The 17,967-nt window shown below is 38.9% G+C and overlaps 1 protein-coding gene across 5 annotated transcripts in view; it reads left to right on the top strand.

Moving 5' to 3' along the window:
* The window catches only part of MAST4 (microtubule associated serine/threonine kinase family member 4), a gene marked incomplete at its 5' end in the record, with an annotated part of 273,094 nt that overhangs the window by 188,663 nt on the left and 66,464 nt on the right, over positions 1-17,967 (top strand). For all 5 annotated transcript variants that reach the window (XM_083883208.1, XM_083883210.1, XM_083883212.1 and 2 more), the window contains one exon: positions 11,064-11,152. In XM_083883208.1, the coding sequence (XP_083739334.1) occupies positions 11,064-11,152 (89 nt within the window). The remainder of the gene's footprint in view (positions 1-11,063; positions 11,153-17,967) is intronic.

The raw sequence follows: 17,967 nt of genomic DNA, 5'->3' as shown, positions 1-17,967 counted from the left end.
AGGGTGATATGCTCATTTGACTATACTGATTTAGATACACAGCTAACTCTTTTAAGTGTGGACACTTAATTAAAGTTTTAAAAAATTATTAATTAATAAAAATTTGTGGCAAGAAGAAATTATATATATATGTTTGTAAATGGTGTCAACTATGTGCCAGCATGTACTTAATTTCTTTTCTGTTAAGTTTCTCATGAGGCTTTGTTAAATAAAAAGGTAAAATAATCAGTAGTTATGCCTGTTACATAAGCTCAGCAAAAGCTGGATCAGACATACCTTTTTTTATAACTGTTCTTTATTGTCTTGCTGCTAAAGGGATATAACTGTGTTCGGAAACTCCAATGCAAACAGAGTTTAATTTGTTACTGCTCCTTATGGCTGGTGGGGAATGCCAGCTGGCTGGCCACAGGTAGATGTTTAGTGGTGTCTTAACATGATGACTGTGGGGTGTTTGGTCACTTACCTTTTAGCATAACGTTGCAGACGTCTGGTTCCTGCAGAACAAACACTCCCTTTATGAAAGCTGGCATTAATTGATGCCCTCTGCCACAGGCTTGACAGAGACCAACAGCTGAATGGGCACAGTGAATGGATTTTTTTTTTTTTCACCTTCCCCTGGGAAAATAATGCTTCTAGATGCTTAATTATGATTTAATTAAAAAACCTTTGGTCAGCTGTCAGTGGGAGGGAAGGAGAATGTGGGTCTCACTAAAGAGAGGAGGGTCTTTTGTTTGCAAACTGAATTTCTGAGCTGCAGTCAATGTGTGCACGCTCAAATGTGGGACACTGATGGTGCTGCCAGAGGTCTTGTGGGAACAGACGTAGTTTTGAGGTTGAATGCCTTTCACTTAATTGTTCATATTCAGTCTCCTAACCAGTAAAGGACATAGTTTTCAAACACACATATTTTACTCTAAATATTAAATTTTTAAAAATTTTTTTCACTTGTTTTCTTTAAGTCCAACACATTACCGGCTTGAGAATTACTGACTACTTATGTCCAAATAAAAGGCAGGACAGAATATTAATTGCAAAGTGTTTATATTTCTTGTATAGAAAGTGTGACACTTCAGTTATGTAATATTGCCTCTTGTGGTTTTTAAAACCTGAGAAGGGAAAAGGAATAGGATCACTTTTCCTGTTGTTTGCATTAATTCGCTTAAAGACAATATGCAAATTTATATGATATTGTTTAAAATGAAGCATTTATTGCAAATTTTTGGCAATGCTCATATTTCATGGAGAAGGAAGATAAACCACAGCAATTAGTGCGCCAGTGCTGCTGAAAGGATGAAGCTCATTTCCCTCACATGTGAAATGCTCAATGGGCAGCTGTGCTTCATCACTGTAGTGCTTTCCAATCTGTACATGTGTATCCCCACTTCTGCCTCTCCAGAGGTTAAAAGGTAAGTTTATGTTCTTAGTAGGAACATGTGTCTTCTGGGGACTCTCCTGCTTAAATGCTTTTCCCACCTTTGTTTTTCTCCTTGCCCAAGTGGGAAGCCTGTAGGAATAAAAAGAATTCAGACCCTTGCCCTGCTGGGTGTGATAATAAAAGAATTCAGACTCCTCTGCTACTGTGTTTGATCTATTATACAGTTTTCCTTCAGGTGCATTGCTCTGACATTCTCTTACCTGTTCATTTCTTAAGTCTTAGGTAGTATTTGCTAAAGGTTTAATTAAACTCATTTAATCCATCGTGTGGAGCATCATAGTTTTGAGAGAATGGGAGCTACCAGATTTATCAAAGAAGGGAAGAAGCAGTCCTGTCCTGTCTGGACTTACTGCTCTTTTGAGTAAAAATGAATTGTTTCTACTTAATTATAGAAGAAAGGAGTCAAGTGCAGTTATAATTAGGGGTTAAACCAGAAGAGAACTACTGAATTAGAGCATAAAATGATATAAAATCTTTCTCCTTCAAGCAGTTCCCAATCTCCTACCCTTGAATTTTAGGATGTGATTACTTTAGTTCTATTACTTGAAGATTATTAGGAGAAAAAAAAGATGAGGTAGGGGTGGAAAACAAAGATGGAAAAAATATCTTAAAACTGTCCTAAAAATACTGTAAAATAATGGAGGAAAAAATATTTCTAGAACTTTGCCTCTTAGTGGCTTTTCTCCTGGGGTGAGTCTGTGGAGTACAGCAAAGCAGATGGTGTTTCATGTGATAAAGGGTCCTGTGTAGACTTCTGTTCTGATAAACTTCTGATTTTTTTTTTTTAATGTGAAAGTAGCCTTGGCAACGTAAATTTTTTTAACAGGTACCAACAAATAGAGGAGGTTGAGAGGAAGATGTAGCACATCTTCCACAGCAAGAAGCAGGGCAAACTAAATAGTTTTTTGTTTTCTTCCCCCAATTTGAAATGGATTAGTAATTTTTGGAGCGTCTCTTAGAATCTGCCAAGGCAGTAGGCCTTTTTAGGCTGGCTGTGTGTAACTACATGATTTCAAGACATGGCAGACTTTAACCAACTGGGACTTTTTGAGTATTGATGCCATGCAGACATTTTTAGCCAAGAGAAGCATTCCTTAAAGTTCCTCTCCATGCCATTTGGGGAATGTGCTTACTGCTATGGAGAGGCCTGAATGGACTATCATCCTGTCCTGCTGATTCCTAGATGCATGGTAAGTTAGGAGCATTGGTGCTCTGAGTAAGAAAGAAGCCCAGGAGGAGGTAGGTCTAAGGGGAAAACAGAATGAGAAAGCTGGAGAGAAGGTGAACAGGGTTTCACTGTGGTAGGTAACTGGACAAACAGGTCTTCGGTCTGTAATTTGGAGACACTCCCATGCTTTATCTAAATTCTGAACTCTGCTGGCCTCAGTTTCAACCAGAGGTACAGAAAACTCAGGATGTGTGCTTGGCTCCCTGGTAGTACTGAAATGTCCCGGGGAGTTGGCTGTGGTTAGTCCTTGAGTCTGGATAGGTGTTGTTCAAAGGAAATAAGGCTGGAGCAGAATCCGTTTGTTTTTTGGTTTTGTTTGGGGTTATCTTTTGAACAGACTGACTGGATAAAAGTTGCCAGTATATTGACTGCTTTGTTCAGTGTAAATGTGGAAGAGGCTGTTGTGCCCCATGGAGGGGATGGAAGGGTGAGGAGTTGGTCCCTCAGCTGAGGGGTCCCTTGTCTGAGGCTGTTTGTGTTGTGACAGCAGGGACAGGGCTCCAGCCTGGCTCCTGGGCCAGTGGCAGGCATTGCCTGTGACAGTGTCTGTAGCACAGCCTCGCAGGCAGCACACCAGCCTCAGGTGAAGTGGCAGCTCCAGAGGAAGTGGCATCCAAGATCCTGACTCACCTCCGTCTGCTCCCAGTTTCTCCCAAGGTGTGAACAACCAGCAGTGGGTCAGAATGAGAAACATCCTGCCCCCATTCTGGCCTCCTCAGCTTAGTAGGAAATGTCTGGCTGCATTCTCTCAGCACAAGGGATGCTCCAGGAGATAGTAGTGAGAACATGGAGTGATGAGGGTTAATACAAACTGTGGGCGATGGCCCAAAAGCACAAGGAGGCCTCTCTTTTGAACCTCCTGTCTGCAGCCTGGATAGGCATGCCCTCTGGTAAATAAAGAATTTCCTGTCTAATGCAAACAGTGTCTGCAGGATTATCTACTGTGCAAGTCAAGGCACTACTTCATTTGGTTAACACCTCTGAACTGGTGATGCTGTGATCGTAATAGGTGTGATGTGTGACTTTTTTTAAAGATAGGACTTGTTGTATATTATAAACTCATCACAGTGGCTACTGATTTTGGCTTTTTTTTCAGTTAGAGTTTTTTGTTTGTTTGTTTTGGGGTGGTGTTGTTTTTTTTTCTCATGTTTTGAAGTATGTAGCATGAAGATAATCATACTTAGCAGTAGTTTAGGCTAGCCTTGCATGTTTCTTCTCTGCATTTAGTGCTGGCTTCCCTTCTGTTTTGAATGAATAACATGTATCAAGGAATTCAGTTAAATTTCTCAGTATGATAGGTGACATGCTGCTCACCTAATAGCTTGGTTTGTTTCCCTTCTCAGAATACAAAATAAACTATAAATTCAAGAAGCAGTGGGATTTAAATTATCCCATCGTTGTGTTCTCGATGGGTTGTATGATTGAAGATACAAAAATGTCATTTTGTTTATAATACAGCAGAATTGCTCAGTGGACTGGTGGTTTGTGATCCCGAGCATTCTTTTTGTGTGCACTCCTGTATACTCACTTTTGCTGTAGTACAGACTTCAACTTTTGTGTAACTGTTTTATGAATATTGTACAGCTATAGAGTTAGTAGTTAGCTTAATATTTTTTTGTTACTATAGAGATGAATATTTAATTATGTGAGTTAAATGTGAACTAGTGGGTTTAGGAAGGTCGAGGAGAGATAGAAGTATGCCATTTTAATTCTGTAGAAGTAGTACTGATTTCTTATAACTACTGATTATTCTCCTGTGCAAGAAGAAGAAAAGTTATGAATCAAAATTGACTAGAGTAAAAGTGAGAGCAGTCAGTGAAGCTGAATACTGAACGCATCCAAATAGCAACTTCAGTTGAGACGGCATAATGGTCTCCTTCCTTTTATTGTGATACTCTGGGTAAAGGAGCTTGAGAAGCCCTTTACAGTGTAAGAAGTCTTTGTGTCAGTCTCCCTCAGGTCTGACCATTGGAGATTTGGCAGATACTTTTGCAGTTCTGTGATTTTTCCTGATGTCTGTTTTTGCAGTGATGGTGTCTTGCTTATGTTCGAATCCTTTAGCCAGTGCTTGGAAAGGGTGATCATACATCTAGTTGATTGCATTTTATGTTTTATTTTTCCTGTAGATTTTTATTTTTTAGAAATATGAAGAGAAAGACTGAAGTATCTTCTTTTGTATGATTGAGGGAAGGGGGAGTTCTGATGGCATGCTGGTAATTGGTATTAACGGTTAGGGAGAAGGGTGTTGAATGCACATTTTTCGCTATTTAGAGAGGACCTGTAGCTTACTGCCCGTGTTTACCTGGCCAGTAGCCAAAGCCAAAGCACACAATATAATGTTGCAAAGGTTTAAGACAGATCACTGAACTAGGGCTGCAAGCTGCTGCCTACCTCATCTTGGTGTGCTGTGTTCATTATGTTTTGACAGCACTCTCATTTCTTCAGACTAAGGCTCACCTTACTCAAGTTGACTAAACCTTACATACAAAAGAGGAAAATCTGAATCCCTCCCTACATTGTAACACTTAAAATTTAAATCCCAGTAGCCTATTTTTCCCAGCTCTTTACAGACTGAGGTAGAATAATTCCTGACAGAGAGGGGATATATAGTAACAACACTTAACTGTATGTGCAGTGCTGTAAATGTAGGATGTTAGATATGTGTTTATATAAATATATGCATATATTTTATGCATGTGAATATGAATGTGTATATGTATGTGTTTATATACATATCTGTATACACATACCAGATTTGGAATGTGTATATGCAGACATATAGTCTAGTTAAAATATATCAAAAAATACTGCTAGATGATAATAAATTGGTATGAGTATGAAACAGTGACAGCCCTTAAAGAATAAAATAAATATTCTGTGTGTTACTCATGCTATATTTTACTTGCATTCAGATGGTTTGCATACTTCTCTCAATTATTGTATCACCTTGAAAATATAACTCAGACAGGAAATACCTCTCAAAATTATAAACCTTTGCTTCCTTACTCTTCAGTCTTTCCCAGCTGTAAGTTGGAACAGGGAACAGTCATAACCTCTGGATGGAGTCTGTTGAGTGTCCCAGTGTAACTCTGATTCTCCAGTATTCGGTGAGGAAAGTTCTTGGCCAGTTTGTTTCCTTGTATAAAGCAATCTGGGTGTGAACTGGCACTAAGTGTGGGCCCTGTGTTACTTGGACTTTCCAGGTCTGGAGATGCTTCATCAAATACAAGCTTAAAGGCTGCTTTTGACAAGGAAGCTGCTTGCAGTATCAACGTGAGTCATCTCTTCAAGGCAGCTGGTTTTTGCATTTGTTCCAGTTAATATCCCACAGAACTTGTCTGGGTTCTGGAGCACATGGAAATACTCACTGAGCTGCTTTTTAATGCAGAAGGTTTCTTCTTTAAAAACAAAGTAAACCAAACCAACCAGACAAAATAGCCAAGAGAAACCAAACTAAATTCCTCATTTCAAATGTTCTGGGTTTTTGTAAGTGCTGTGTGCTGGTGTTGCTGAAGATAATAACTATGAAGTCATAGCTTAGCTACCTTCATAACAAGTTAAATGTAACTGAAATAGAGCTTAAATTTAACTGTATAATCAAAATAGAACTTAAATTTAACTGTATAACCAAAGTCACAACATCTCAAGTCTTGCTAGGGACAGCATGTTCCTGCTGGGGTGGTTTTTAAGTATGCAGTTTTAACACCAGAGAAAACATAACTCCTTTTTCTATCCCTGGAGTCTTTCTAGGAGGGCTGGTCTTGCATTAGTAGTGTCTCATGTGTACATTCTTAGGCTCTGCATTTTGGGTATGGCAGTAACTTCATTTCTTTTTACTTGTATTGGCGACTAAAACCATTTATTTGTTTGCAGCCTCTTCTTAGAATGAAAGAAATGCCCTTTTAATCTTTGCCTCCAGCTAAACAGCTATATATTACACTAATACCAGAATTAAGATGATGTGGAGTAGTGCTGTGCTCAGCATAGCCTGTGAGAGGTGATGACCTGTCGTAATAGCTTACAGTCCAAATCCATCTTCATTACAAGTGTAAATATTAATAATTGAGGATGGTGAAATGAAATAATTATAAATTACAAAGGCTGATGCCATATTTCCCAGGAAAAGCCTGGCAAGTGGTAACCTCTGACAAAATAGCCTGCTTTCTCCACTTTCTTTGAATAAATAAAAGTAATTAACCTTCACTGCCAGTAATTTGTTCATCTATTAGCCTTCATTCAGAGGAAGAAATTTCCATTTCAGTGCATATCTTTCGCAACTATTGCCATTTGTTGATTACTGTACTGGGAAACCTGCATTTCAGCTCTGGATGAAGTATTGTCTGTCCTAGAAGCACTGCATTTCTGCTTCAGCTTTTTATTCTGTTTAATATTTCCAGGAGATTGTGGAATGCAGCTCTATTTTAACAGCCATACTTGTACTCTAGTCTTGTGCTTTGTGGATATCAGTCTAACAGTTCCCCTCATTTCTGCCCAAAGAGCTTTTGCCTGACACGGGCTGAATTGTGGCTATTTAAGGAGCAAAGTAATCAAGCTTTATGCAACTGGATTGCATCTTTCAGCTGCTGCTGTTCACCCTGGCTTTGTTACAATAGAACTTCAGCAAAAGCACTTTCTATGTGGTGTCTCTGTTTGTTTTATCATGAATGCTTCTCATCAGAAACACTGATGGTGGCAGCTGGAGAAGTGACTTGGAGTTAGAGCACTGGGAATGATACTGGAGGTGGGGTGAAGGAGGAATTCCCCCACAGTGAGGCATGCTGAGAAATCAGGATAGGGAGGAGAGGAGTGAGTGGGCAGGAGTGTCGGTCACAGAGAGCAGGAGGTATGACAGAACCTGTCTGGGGGGGCGGATTTGGGAAACAAATAGGAAATTATGAATTGGACTCTAAGATAAGGAGCAGTGCCATTTGTCCAGGGTGCTATTGATAGGGTGTAAAGGCAATGACTTCCAGATAGGTGGTCACTCAGGAGGAATCAAGTCCAGGAATGATATATGTGGGGTAGAGAAGGTGACAAAAGGCAACAAATGTAAATTCTCTGTTCTGTTCAAGTTTTCTTCATGCCCCAATGTTAAATTGTTAAATGTGACTGAGTTTGTTTTTCTGTGTTCTCACCTGCTCTTTTTTATCTTGTAAAAAGGTTTTTTTTCTCTCTCCTGTTCTCTTTCTCTCTTTTTTTTTTTTTCTAAGTGTTCTAAACTTTGCATCTTACCTGCTGCCTGACTTGCTAGTCTCTTCTTGGCATGCAACCTGATCACAGCATGAAATTCAAGGCTTAGAGAGAATTGCATTTTGAGGGTTAGTGCTCTGTGGTTTACCAAGGTTTATGTTTCCCTAAGTTACAATCCCTGTAGAGTGTTCCTGCATGGCTATAACTTTACTGCAGACAAAGAGCCTTTATTTCAGGGCTGCCTCTTATCAGTTGGTTTATCTTGTCAGATTTGAATGGGAGAATAGTTCAAGGAAAATAATAGAAGTGGAAAGTTACTTGATGTGTTCAGAGATCTAGAAAAAACTATTTTGTCTGCAGAATGGTTTTAACTTCTGAGATTCTTTTGTATAAGGAAGATTGCTGTTTCAAGGCTAAATACAGTTCAGTAAGTAATGCTTTGATACTTCCTTTGTGCCACACTGCCTCCCGTTTGTGGAGTTCTGGCAGCTTAGATCATCTTTCAAGGTTCCCTGAAGTTTATTTTTTTTTTCATCCACAAAATGCCTCTTTTATAATAGCATTATTTTGGGGGAGGAATTGTATTTCACAGATTATACAGGATGGATTACATTGTTTCAAAATCTTTGTGAAGCACCACTGAAAAACAAAGCTTACAGTGAGAGCTCCAGGATGGATTTGTCCTTGCATGCAGTGAGTTGCATTTTACCTTACTGGTAAGGCAAATACAGGAAACCTCATATATTTTTTTCTTTCTCAATAGAACATTTCATTTGAGTAGGATAGAAGATAAATTCTCTCTGCAGCCATGTCTGAGCAAGTAGCAAAGATGCTTTTGAAATTGCAGCAAGTGGGAAATACTTCTAATTATGTAAGATAATCATACTCCCCAGAGTGTTAAAAATACACAGCATCCAAACCCCCACCCCCCAAAGATAAGTTTATTAGATGTCTTTGATTTGTGAAAGACATTGCACTTTCAACTGAGAAAAGTAAAGTTTGGACATTAATGTAAAAGTGAATACAAGGCATTTGTTTATTTACATAGGAAAATCTGTCAGAAGTGATAAGAGTCTCAATTTCTACTAGTGAAGGCAAGTGATAAGTAAGGCAAGGAGTCATCCTTGTAGCAAGATCTTTGAAGAATATCTAAAATTTTTGTGCTTCAAATGTATTACTTTCTTTTGCCAGAAGTTGTGGGGGTCCTTTAAATCCCAGACTTGAGCCATGCAGAGCTGCTTCCAAGTGACATAGTGGGTGCTCTGAGCCCCAGCCTGCAGCACAGTGTTGGTAGTGCTGCCATCACATCATCATGGGTAGATGCAATCTCTGTGTCTCTTAATTAATGTCTAATGAATACCACAAGTTTTTCTTGGGTTCAGTCTGGAGAATTGTGAAGAAACAGTTATTCAAGCTTTTAAAGTAGGAGTAGCAGTTAAAGGAAGGAAAGTTAGCAAAAATACTGCATGAAGCCAGAAGGAAAATTCTGGACCTTTCTTTGATAGGAAGAGGAATTCAGTGACTCTTTAGCTGGATGAAATTTAGAGAAGTGGGGAAAATATTAAAACTTCCTTGTCTAGTGAAATATAGAATACTTGCTCAGGTTTCATGGTTGAAAAAGTGGAAATTAATATAAACAGATTATTAAAAACATATGTATATGATTTCACACTTAAGAAGTTCTTCCTTTTTGTTTGGCTTTAAAATGGTAATGTATGTTTTAAATAAGTTTTGACTTTTCCAGTACTCCAAATGTGAAACTTGCAATAATTTTGTACATTCTTTTCTTAAAAAGGCCTACAGTAATTATACACTTACGGGTAAAATCACTGAATGTGATAATTAATACGGCAAAACTTTGTGCAGCATGCAAATGGACTTTGCATTAACCTGTTAGAGATCTGGGAGTGGCACTCCTGCTGCTTCACAAAGCATTTTTCAGGGGGAGAGTCGTCTTAGTGTTTGACTTTTTTGCATATTGCAGATATCATCTATACTGACTTCATACTCTGATTTTCCTCTGCTTTTTTTTTTTTTTTTCTTTATTTTCCTTGTCTTCTGTATTACTTTGGAGTACTTGTGCATCTATTTTTCGTTATATTATTAAACTCCATCCATTCTTTTGCACTTTATTCAATTTAACCATATCAAGACTAATCAGTCTTACTTTCTGGCTGTTACATAATAGGAGATCATCATAATGTTACAAAATTCATTTTTTGAGATGTCCAGAAATAAGATCTAAATCTGCTTCTCTTGGAGTTTGCTTTGCCAGTTAAATGCTTTTGTGTATAAATTTTCCCATTGTAGTAGTTTGGACTTTTTCTAAACGTTTACAAAAAAAATTTGATTGCAGTGCTGTAAACATTAGCATATCCACTTCAGTTTTTACACAACTAAGGTCTTTTAGGTCAGGATAATGTTTTGTGTCTTCATGAATGTTTGGAATGTTGGAGATTTATGTTTGTGAGATTATTCTTTATAGTAGAATGAGGGAAAAAGAAAACTGCTTCTGCCAACAAATATATAAAAACTGTATGATGTATTTTAAAAAATAGCTCCTTTCCCAAGTTAAATAGATGTGCTAATTTACTTTTTATCTTGTTTAATGATCTTGTGGTATGGGAAATTAGTGGCTTTGCAGATGAAAAATGTATGAGTAAAAAAATGCATTCATCTTCCTAGTTATCATCTGTTCCATTGACAAAATGCACAGATGTGAAATTTATCTCAGTAATTAGATTTATAATTATTATATCATTCTCAGATTGATAAATCTTGCTTTCTCTTGCATATGATTTCAAGCTACAGAAGTAGATTTAGTCATTGAATGGCAATTGTAAACTTGAGACTGTGTTTCACATATTTATTTTTATATTTTATAAAAAGCATATGGAGAGAAATAACCTGTAGTCAGAGAAGAATATTTTGTAAATGACTCTACAGGGAAATGCTGGTCATTGCACAGAACAGCAAACGTGCAAGCCTGAAAAGTATCCATGGTGTATTTTCCTTAAAAACTTCTGGTTTTGCCATTATCCGTTATGATCGTAGACATCCTGGACATGCCTACAAAAACAACAATAGCTCTGATTTTTAATAGGAAACTGGGAAGTCAAGGAATTCAGTAGCAGAGTCTCAAAACGCCCATATGTGGTACATGTTGTATTTCTGATGCTAATGTCTTCTTTCCTCTCTTTTTGCCCACAGCTGTAGAACAAGTAACAGGAAGAGTTTGATGGGCAGTAGCCAGTCTCCAGCTCTGCCTCGGCCTCATTCACCACTCTCAGCTCATACAGGTGATTTTATAACTATGCTACTACTGCTAATATGAAATTCTTGGGGTGTCTCTGTAATGGAAAGAAAATATTCTTTGTTTTTCTGTGAAACCGTTCTTTTCTCTGTTTGTAAGAGCAGAATTTGCATGTCATTCCATCCAAATTTCTATTTTACATTTAGATCCATAAATTCTATATTATGATCAGGAGCAGTCCAAAAATACCATGGAGCTATTTTTTATTTCCTCACCTTGCATTCTGACAGATCTTCTCTTCCCCTGCAACTACTGCCCTTCCTGTAGCTTGCACCACATAATGAAGGTAGTAGAGTCTGTATTACATTCTGTTCCTGGTACTTTTGCTCCCTAGGATTTATAGTGTGGGGCATTTGGCTAGTAGTTGCTGTGCTTCACTTTGCATGGCAGTAAATTGGTGATGATTTTGTTTTTCTCCTAAAACATCTGAAACTCTTAAAGCTTGAATGAATGTCCATAAATAAATATATATTTTTATAGTAATTGCCTTAATTTTTAAAACAGAACAGAACATTTTTAGCTTATCACCTCACATTTCCACAGAGGTTTATTGCCTTTTTTATTTTTGAAGGTACATTGGCTGTAACTACAGGCCTAAGTGAAAGCACCACACTAATCCTTGTGTAATCAGTGACACTGAATACTCTGGAGAACTGCTCTCAGGGAGGTGCAGAGCTTCACATGAATTTTTGAAGTATATTGAGGCATCTCCCATATTCTTATGGAAGCAGCGTTGTTAGAGAAAATGTGGTGGTGATTTTCACTCTCAGAAGCAGCTGTCACAACTAGGAATCCAGGCAACATGAAAATTCGTGAAGAGTTCAAGGCAGCAGAACATTTAAAACAAACAAAATAAAACATGGTGCAGACTGTTTTGAAAGTGAAAAATTAAATGTTGGAATGTTTGGAATGCCATTTTGGGTCTCCCAAATACAGAAATTTCCATTTGGAAGAGGAGATTGTGGTCACTATAAAAAGTGTCCTTGGTTATGCCGTGCTGACTCGAGGAAAGCAGTAACATTGCTTGCTCTAGCATGCCTGCTGTAAATGACTATACCGCCTGTTTGGAAATGGAAACCTTGGACCAAAGGCGCCTAGTGAACTTAAAAGTATGGACTGACCAGCATGTGTTACCTGGGATTTGTATATAGGTTGTGTATTTGATGAGTGGTGGAAAGTTCCTGTCTGGCAGTGGACTCAGGCTTTCAGCAAGTTGCTTCGTTTTTTGAATTGACTTCTCAAACAATAAAAGAGAAATAGTATTGCTGATGTCGCAGCTGTTGTCAAGTGGCTCTGGAGGTTGAAAACCAATTCTATAATTAAAAGGCAGATTAAGTGTAAGCGGTTCTTTTCCATAAACTCAGCAGTGTGCACTCTTGATTCAAAAATGTATTACAGAAATCTGACAACTTCTCCAATTACAGGATACAGTAGGTTCTCTTATTTGGATACTTGCAAAGGCATGTGTGCTGGACACTTGAGCAGCACTAGTAAATCTCATAGTAAATCTCATCCCATTTATATGAGATGAAAATTTGCATGTGCGTGGCCAGCTCTGTTATTAGTTTGCTACTGTGAATGGCTAATTATAGTAAATACTCACACAACCATTGGTTTCAAGCTCAGCTGGCTATTGTGCCTGGACAAGTCCGTACATCAAATCCCTGTGATTGTCATCCTAATCCGCACATATAAGAAAAGGTGCAAATTTAATAAGTTAAAAATTTTCCTCTACATGTGCAGTAGGAGTTCAGTGTTTCAGGTGTTTATAAATCCATGGTAATGTCAGACTTGAGAGGCTGGATTTACTGAGATCCTGTTATTTCTATGTTGTCAGAGCTGCTGGGTGTTAAACCACTGGAGCTTCTGCACACTGAAATTGCTTCCCTGGTCTCTGTGGTGGCATGTACTGAAGGCCTGTTCCCTTGTGAAGTGTGGTAGTAGGGATGTGACAAGAGACTGTGTGCGCTGTACAGTTTGCTGGGTTTATTCTTCTTGGCCCTCCTTGGCTGAGAGGAATTACTCCAAGTCAGAGGGCCCTCCTTGACTGCACTGAGAGAACCTGGTATATCTCCTGTCCACCTATAGATGCTTTTAGGGTCTTTCTTGAATGTGAGATTCTCTTAGAAAAGTTCTTTAAATGGGGAGTTTTTACTTTACAGCAGTCTGCTTTACAGCCAGATCATTTGCCCGGAGCATGTACCTCAAGCTTTAAGTCTCAGAGGGACTGAAGATGATCCTCTAAAACCTTCATATATTTCTTACTAATGTTTGCTGTTGGAAGAGGAAACAATACAAGAGGGAGAGGCAAAGAAAAGAGTTTCCAGTCCTTGAGGAGCATATAGCAAGCTGAATGTGCAGCGAAGTATCAGTGCTTGCATTTACTGAAAACAGTTTTTTTCATTAGACTGTTCTTGGCTGAAGTGTGGTAATAACTTGCACTTTTGACAAACACGTTCCAGTGAGATGATGCAGAATTTGGAGGACACTGGAGAGCATGTGCTCTAGAGGAATTTTTCTTATGTGATGTTAGAGTTCTGTTTCATTCAAGCAATCTGCCCAGGTGAGTGCAGGCTGAGGATCAGGCTGCGTGGATGCTAATATCTGATGTAACTTTGTGAGACCATTGCACAATTTCTTGTCACTGAGTTGTCAAGGACAATACTGATTGTTGCATCTGCCTTTTAAGGGACTCAATCTAACTGATGAGAAAGCTAGGAACATTAGCCATTGAGGGCTCTTTCAGCATCCCCTGTCTAGAAACTTTTAGCTTCCTCACCTTGCATGTTAGGCTTTTTCTTCTACTGGATCACACTCCTGTAATCCCTCAGGTGCACCATCTGTCTCTGGGGAGAGCCTGCTATTGCCCTTACTTGAAAAAATTTCCATTCATTGCTCTTACTTAAGTGGACTAGGTTCTGAATGTTTGTACCATCTGAGTTGCCAGTTGGGGTTAAAGCACAGCAAATGGCTGAAGACCTGCTATAACAACTAGATACCATGCAGCTGCTCACCCACTTCAGCAGGTAGAAAAATTAGAAAAAAAAATTAAAAGTAAAACTTGTGAGTTAAGATTAGAACAGTTCAATAATTGAAACAAAAAAACCCCACCAAACAAATATTACTACTGAAGATATTAATAATAGCAATAATAATAGTAATGAAAAGGAAAGAGCGATGTATTAGAACCAAGAGAAACAAGTGATGCACAGTACAATTGCTCACCAGCTGCTGACCAGTGCCCAGCCCACCCAGAGCAGCAATGAGCCCGTCCTGGCCAGCTCCCCACAGCTTACACCTTGGATATGATGTATGAAACATCCCTTTGGCCTGTTCAGTCAGCTGTCCTGGCCAGGCTGCCTCCCAGTGCCTTGTGCACGTGTTCACTGATGGGGAATGGGACACTGAAAGGTCCTTGGCTCAGCAACTGCTACAACATCAGTGTGCTACCAACATTACTCTCATGCTGAACCCAAAACACAGCACTGTACCAGTGACTAAGAGGAAAATTCTGTTGCAGCTGAAATCAGTATTCCCTTTGCTTTAGACTGTTCAAGTTGAATGGAATCAAAATTTTCACGCTCTTGAAAATCCACCCAGGATCAATTTCTTTTAGTTATCATCTTAATAGTCTTTAGACTTACCGTTGGCTTTGTGTGTAGTCCTAATGAGATTGTTGGCATTGCTTGGGAATTCAGTGCCCTAGAGGCATCTGGAGTGAGTATTTCATTCTTTGTGAGGACACCCTTGGATTCCCTAATAACCTTTTCCTTTCAACGTTAATTCATTGCATGTTGAGAGTAAGCCAGATACATACTCAGTTACCTCTGTTTGCATCTCATACTTGAGATGATTTTATTTGGAACACTAGTTAAAACTGCTTGTGTTTTTTCCCCCAAGGACCTCCCATCTCTGAGGACAGAAAAGTGCTATGAGTCCTGTGTGTCAAATGTAGCAAAGTGAGTGAAGGTGTGTTCCGGGATCTCAAGGTGGAGCTCTCTTAGAGTGCACTGATAAGCACTACTGCCAGTACCTGTGGCTTTTCTCAAGAATATTTTTATCTTTGATATCTGCAGAGCAGGCATTTAGAGGTCTGGCTGCACCTTTGGAAGCAATGTGCCATTACTTCAGATCTGCTGAAGAGCTGAGGTAGCTACTCTTTAATCATAAACTGGATTTGAGTTAGCCAGAACAGATTGGATGTGAATAGGATTGCTCTGTTTTAGAAGATGAGCATCTTGAATGTAAGCATACTTGTTCAAGGTGCATTTTATACCCATGTGTTTCTTTGTAGTCCTGTTTTTCATCCAGATGTAGTCTGAATTGGGGGTATCAGCTATTCTCTAGTTTAGATAGATGTTCTTTGAGGAGAAGGACCAGTGGCCCAAGTTTAGGTAATTAAGACATTTCAGGCAAATTGCCCCTCACACTCTTGCCCCACAATTTTCATTGTTTGCTCTGGAGATAGTAGAAGATTTTTCCTGCAAGGGAGTTTGTTGTTGATCTTTACAGATGCAAACCTATTTGGACAAATACTGAATACTTATTTACATGGAGTTTTTTAACTGTTAGCCTTACCATCCTAGTCCTACTCAGACTCATGTCAGATGGGAGGGAGAAGCAGTGAGACAACACCACACTGATGATTGTACAGAGTGCAAGTAATAGATGAGTGGCACCTGTCAGGGCAGGGGCAGATTTGTTTGTAAGCAACAGTGACCATAAAAGCTCGTGGGCTACACTAAAGAGTTATCAGAGCAGTAAGTAGTCCAGGGCTTGGGAGCACATAGAGAAGCGTAAGGACTGAGGGTAATAAATGGGATAGGAAAAAGACAGTGTCTACAGCAGATATTATATATCTCTGTTATGTATGTTAATTGCTAATATAATATATGCAAATCCATTTTCCTCTTTGCAGGACCTGTAGCTGCTTGCAGAGATAATTTGTGTCTGGAAAGTCAGACTTCAGTTTGCAGCTGAAGTCTCTTGCCATGCCTTATGCATACATGCAAAGATTACACGGTATCAGCTTTCACTACATAAAGTGTTTCTGTTTTTTGCAAAAATAGAAAACATGCTAGGTAATACCTTCAGGCTCATCATTATTAACAACTGTCTTAGGTTAGTTGTCTGGACATCTTTTCCCTTTAGTATTTGGGCTGGAAGGTGTGAAACCTGCTGAAAAGTACCTCTGATTTTTCCATGAGCTGTTGAATGGATTGAGAATTGTGGGAAACGCAGCATTAGCTTGGATCTACCTGGTGCCCAAGTCATAAATGGGCTTTTCTAGCTGACTGACTGATGCTGTGTGGGCAGGTCTTCTGCACCACCCAGCCTGCTAAGTAAATGATTATAATCTCAGCATGTCAAGGCATTCAGGTGTCCCCACCTCAGTAGTCACAGGAACTTCTTCATGTGGGTGATACCAACCCCTAATGATTAATGGTCACATGGGGTGCTTTTTAACTGTATCAGCTGAAGGAGCAAGATTTAGCTGTTATGAGCAATGCTGTACACTTTATTTGTCTGTATTTAAAGAATATTCCATGTAGTGCCACTGAGATTACTAGGACAAGAATTGTAATATAAGTAAGAAATCGTTTAAGGGTTTAAAGAGGCTTGTGCTAAAATGAGGAATATGATAAAGTGGGAATGGGGGTTATCAGTCAAATCATCAGGTTTTGTTTTTGCGTCCAAACAATTTATTCTTCTCATAAGTGGCATTGGGATAAAATTAGTGTAACTTATACATATTTGGAAGACATCCAGTATGAACTAGCATTGAGGGAACTGTGTTGAATGACTAGAATAAAAAAATACGAAATTAAATGGCAGTATGCAGCATTTTGTACTGGAGTACCTGAAACAAAAATGTCTATGATAAACTGTGAACTCGCCTATTATAAAGAATTTAGATAAAGATCTGACTGCATTTTCTGGATAAGATAATATTTGCCAGGACCAGTCTAGTGCAGCTTTGAAAATGAAATCTCAGAAGTTGTATAACAGAAATAATTCTCAATTTAAAAAAAGTACAGTGTCCTTGTTAGATGTCATCAGGAATGCTGTATATGTTTATTGTCAGGTGGGATGATGTGGGGAGAAGGGCTGATGGGATAGAATGTGGGAGATTTCTATATAAGACTGAAAGATATTACTTGCTTTCCTTAGCAGTGGAAGACCGGAAGAACCACTCAGAGTTCTCTTTTTTTCCCCCTTCATAGGGAGAAAGAGAAACAGATGCTGGCCAGATATACTGGAGTATGAGGGATCTTAAAAGAATTGTCCACCCAAGTATGGCAGGGACAAACCTGACTTTTTCTATGAGATTGGATAAGTCTATAAATGGGTATGAGGCCCTAAACAATTGACTCAATGAAGTTTTTTAATGGCTTATGGTTGGTCATGTGCCCCGAGTTGCAGGCATGGGAAAAATATTGATAAGATTTTCTCAAGAGGTCGAAACAACATAAAGAACTTCACTGGCAACTGTAGAATATCAAAGAACTGGAGCAAAAGGTTTAGTGCAACATTCAGTCAGCATAGAACACTTCTCAAAGTGTTGAGTTGAGCAAACTTGAACTTAGCAAACACCAAGCATGTTTGATTTTAAGTTACTCAGAAATTCTAAGGAGGAGTGATTAGGAGAAGGAGGGAAAGACAGAAAAGGTAACAGAAGAGCAACCAACACATAGAGTAACCAACTCCTGGGTTTCAGCAGTGTTCAGGCTGGACTTCCCCAAGGACGTGGGATCTAGACAATGTGGTGGCCACATGTTCTGCCTTACTTACCCCTGGCCT

The sequence above is a fragment of the Zosterops lateralis genome (assembly GCF_965231275.1).
Source record: "Zosterops lateralis genome assembly, chromosome: Z".
NCBI lineage: Eukaryota > Metazoa > Chordata > Aves > Passeriformes > Zosteropidae > Zosterops > Zosterops lateralis.
The sequence above is the reverse complement of the archived record's forward strand: the minus strand, read 5'-3'. Positions and strand labels throughout refer to the sequence as shown.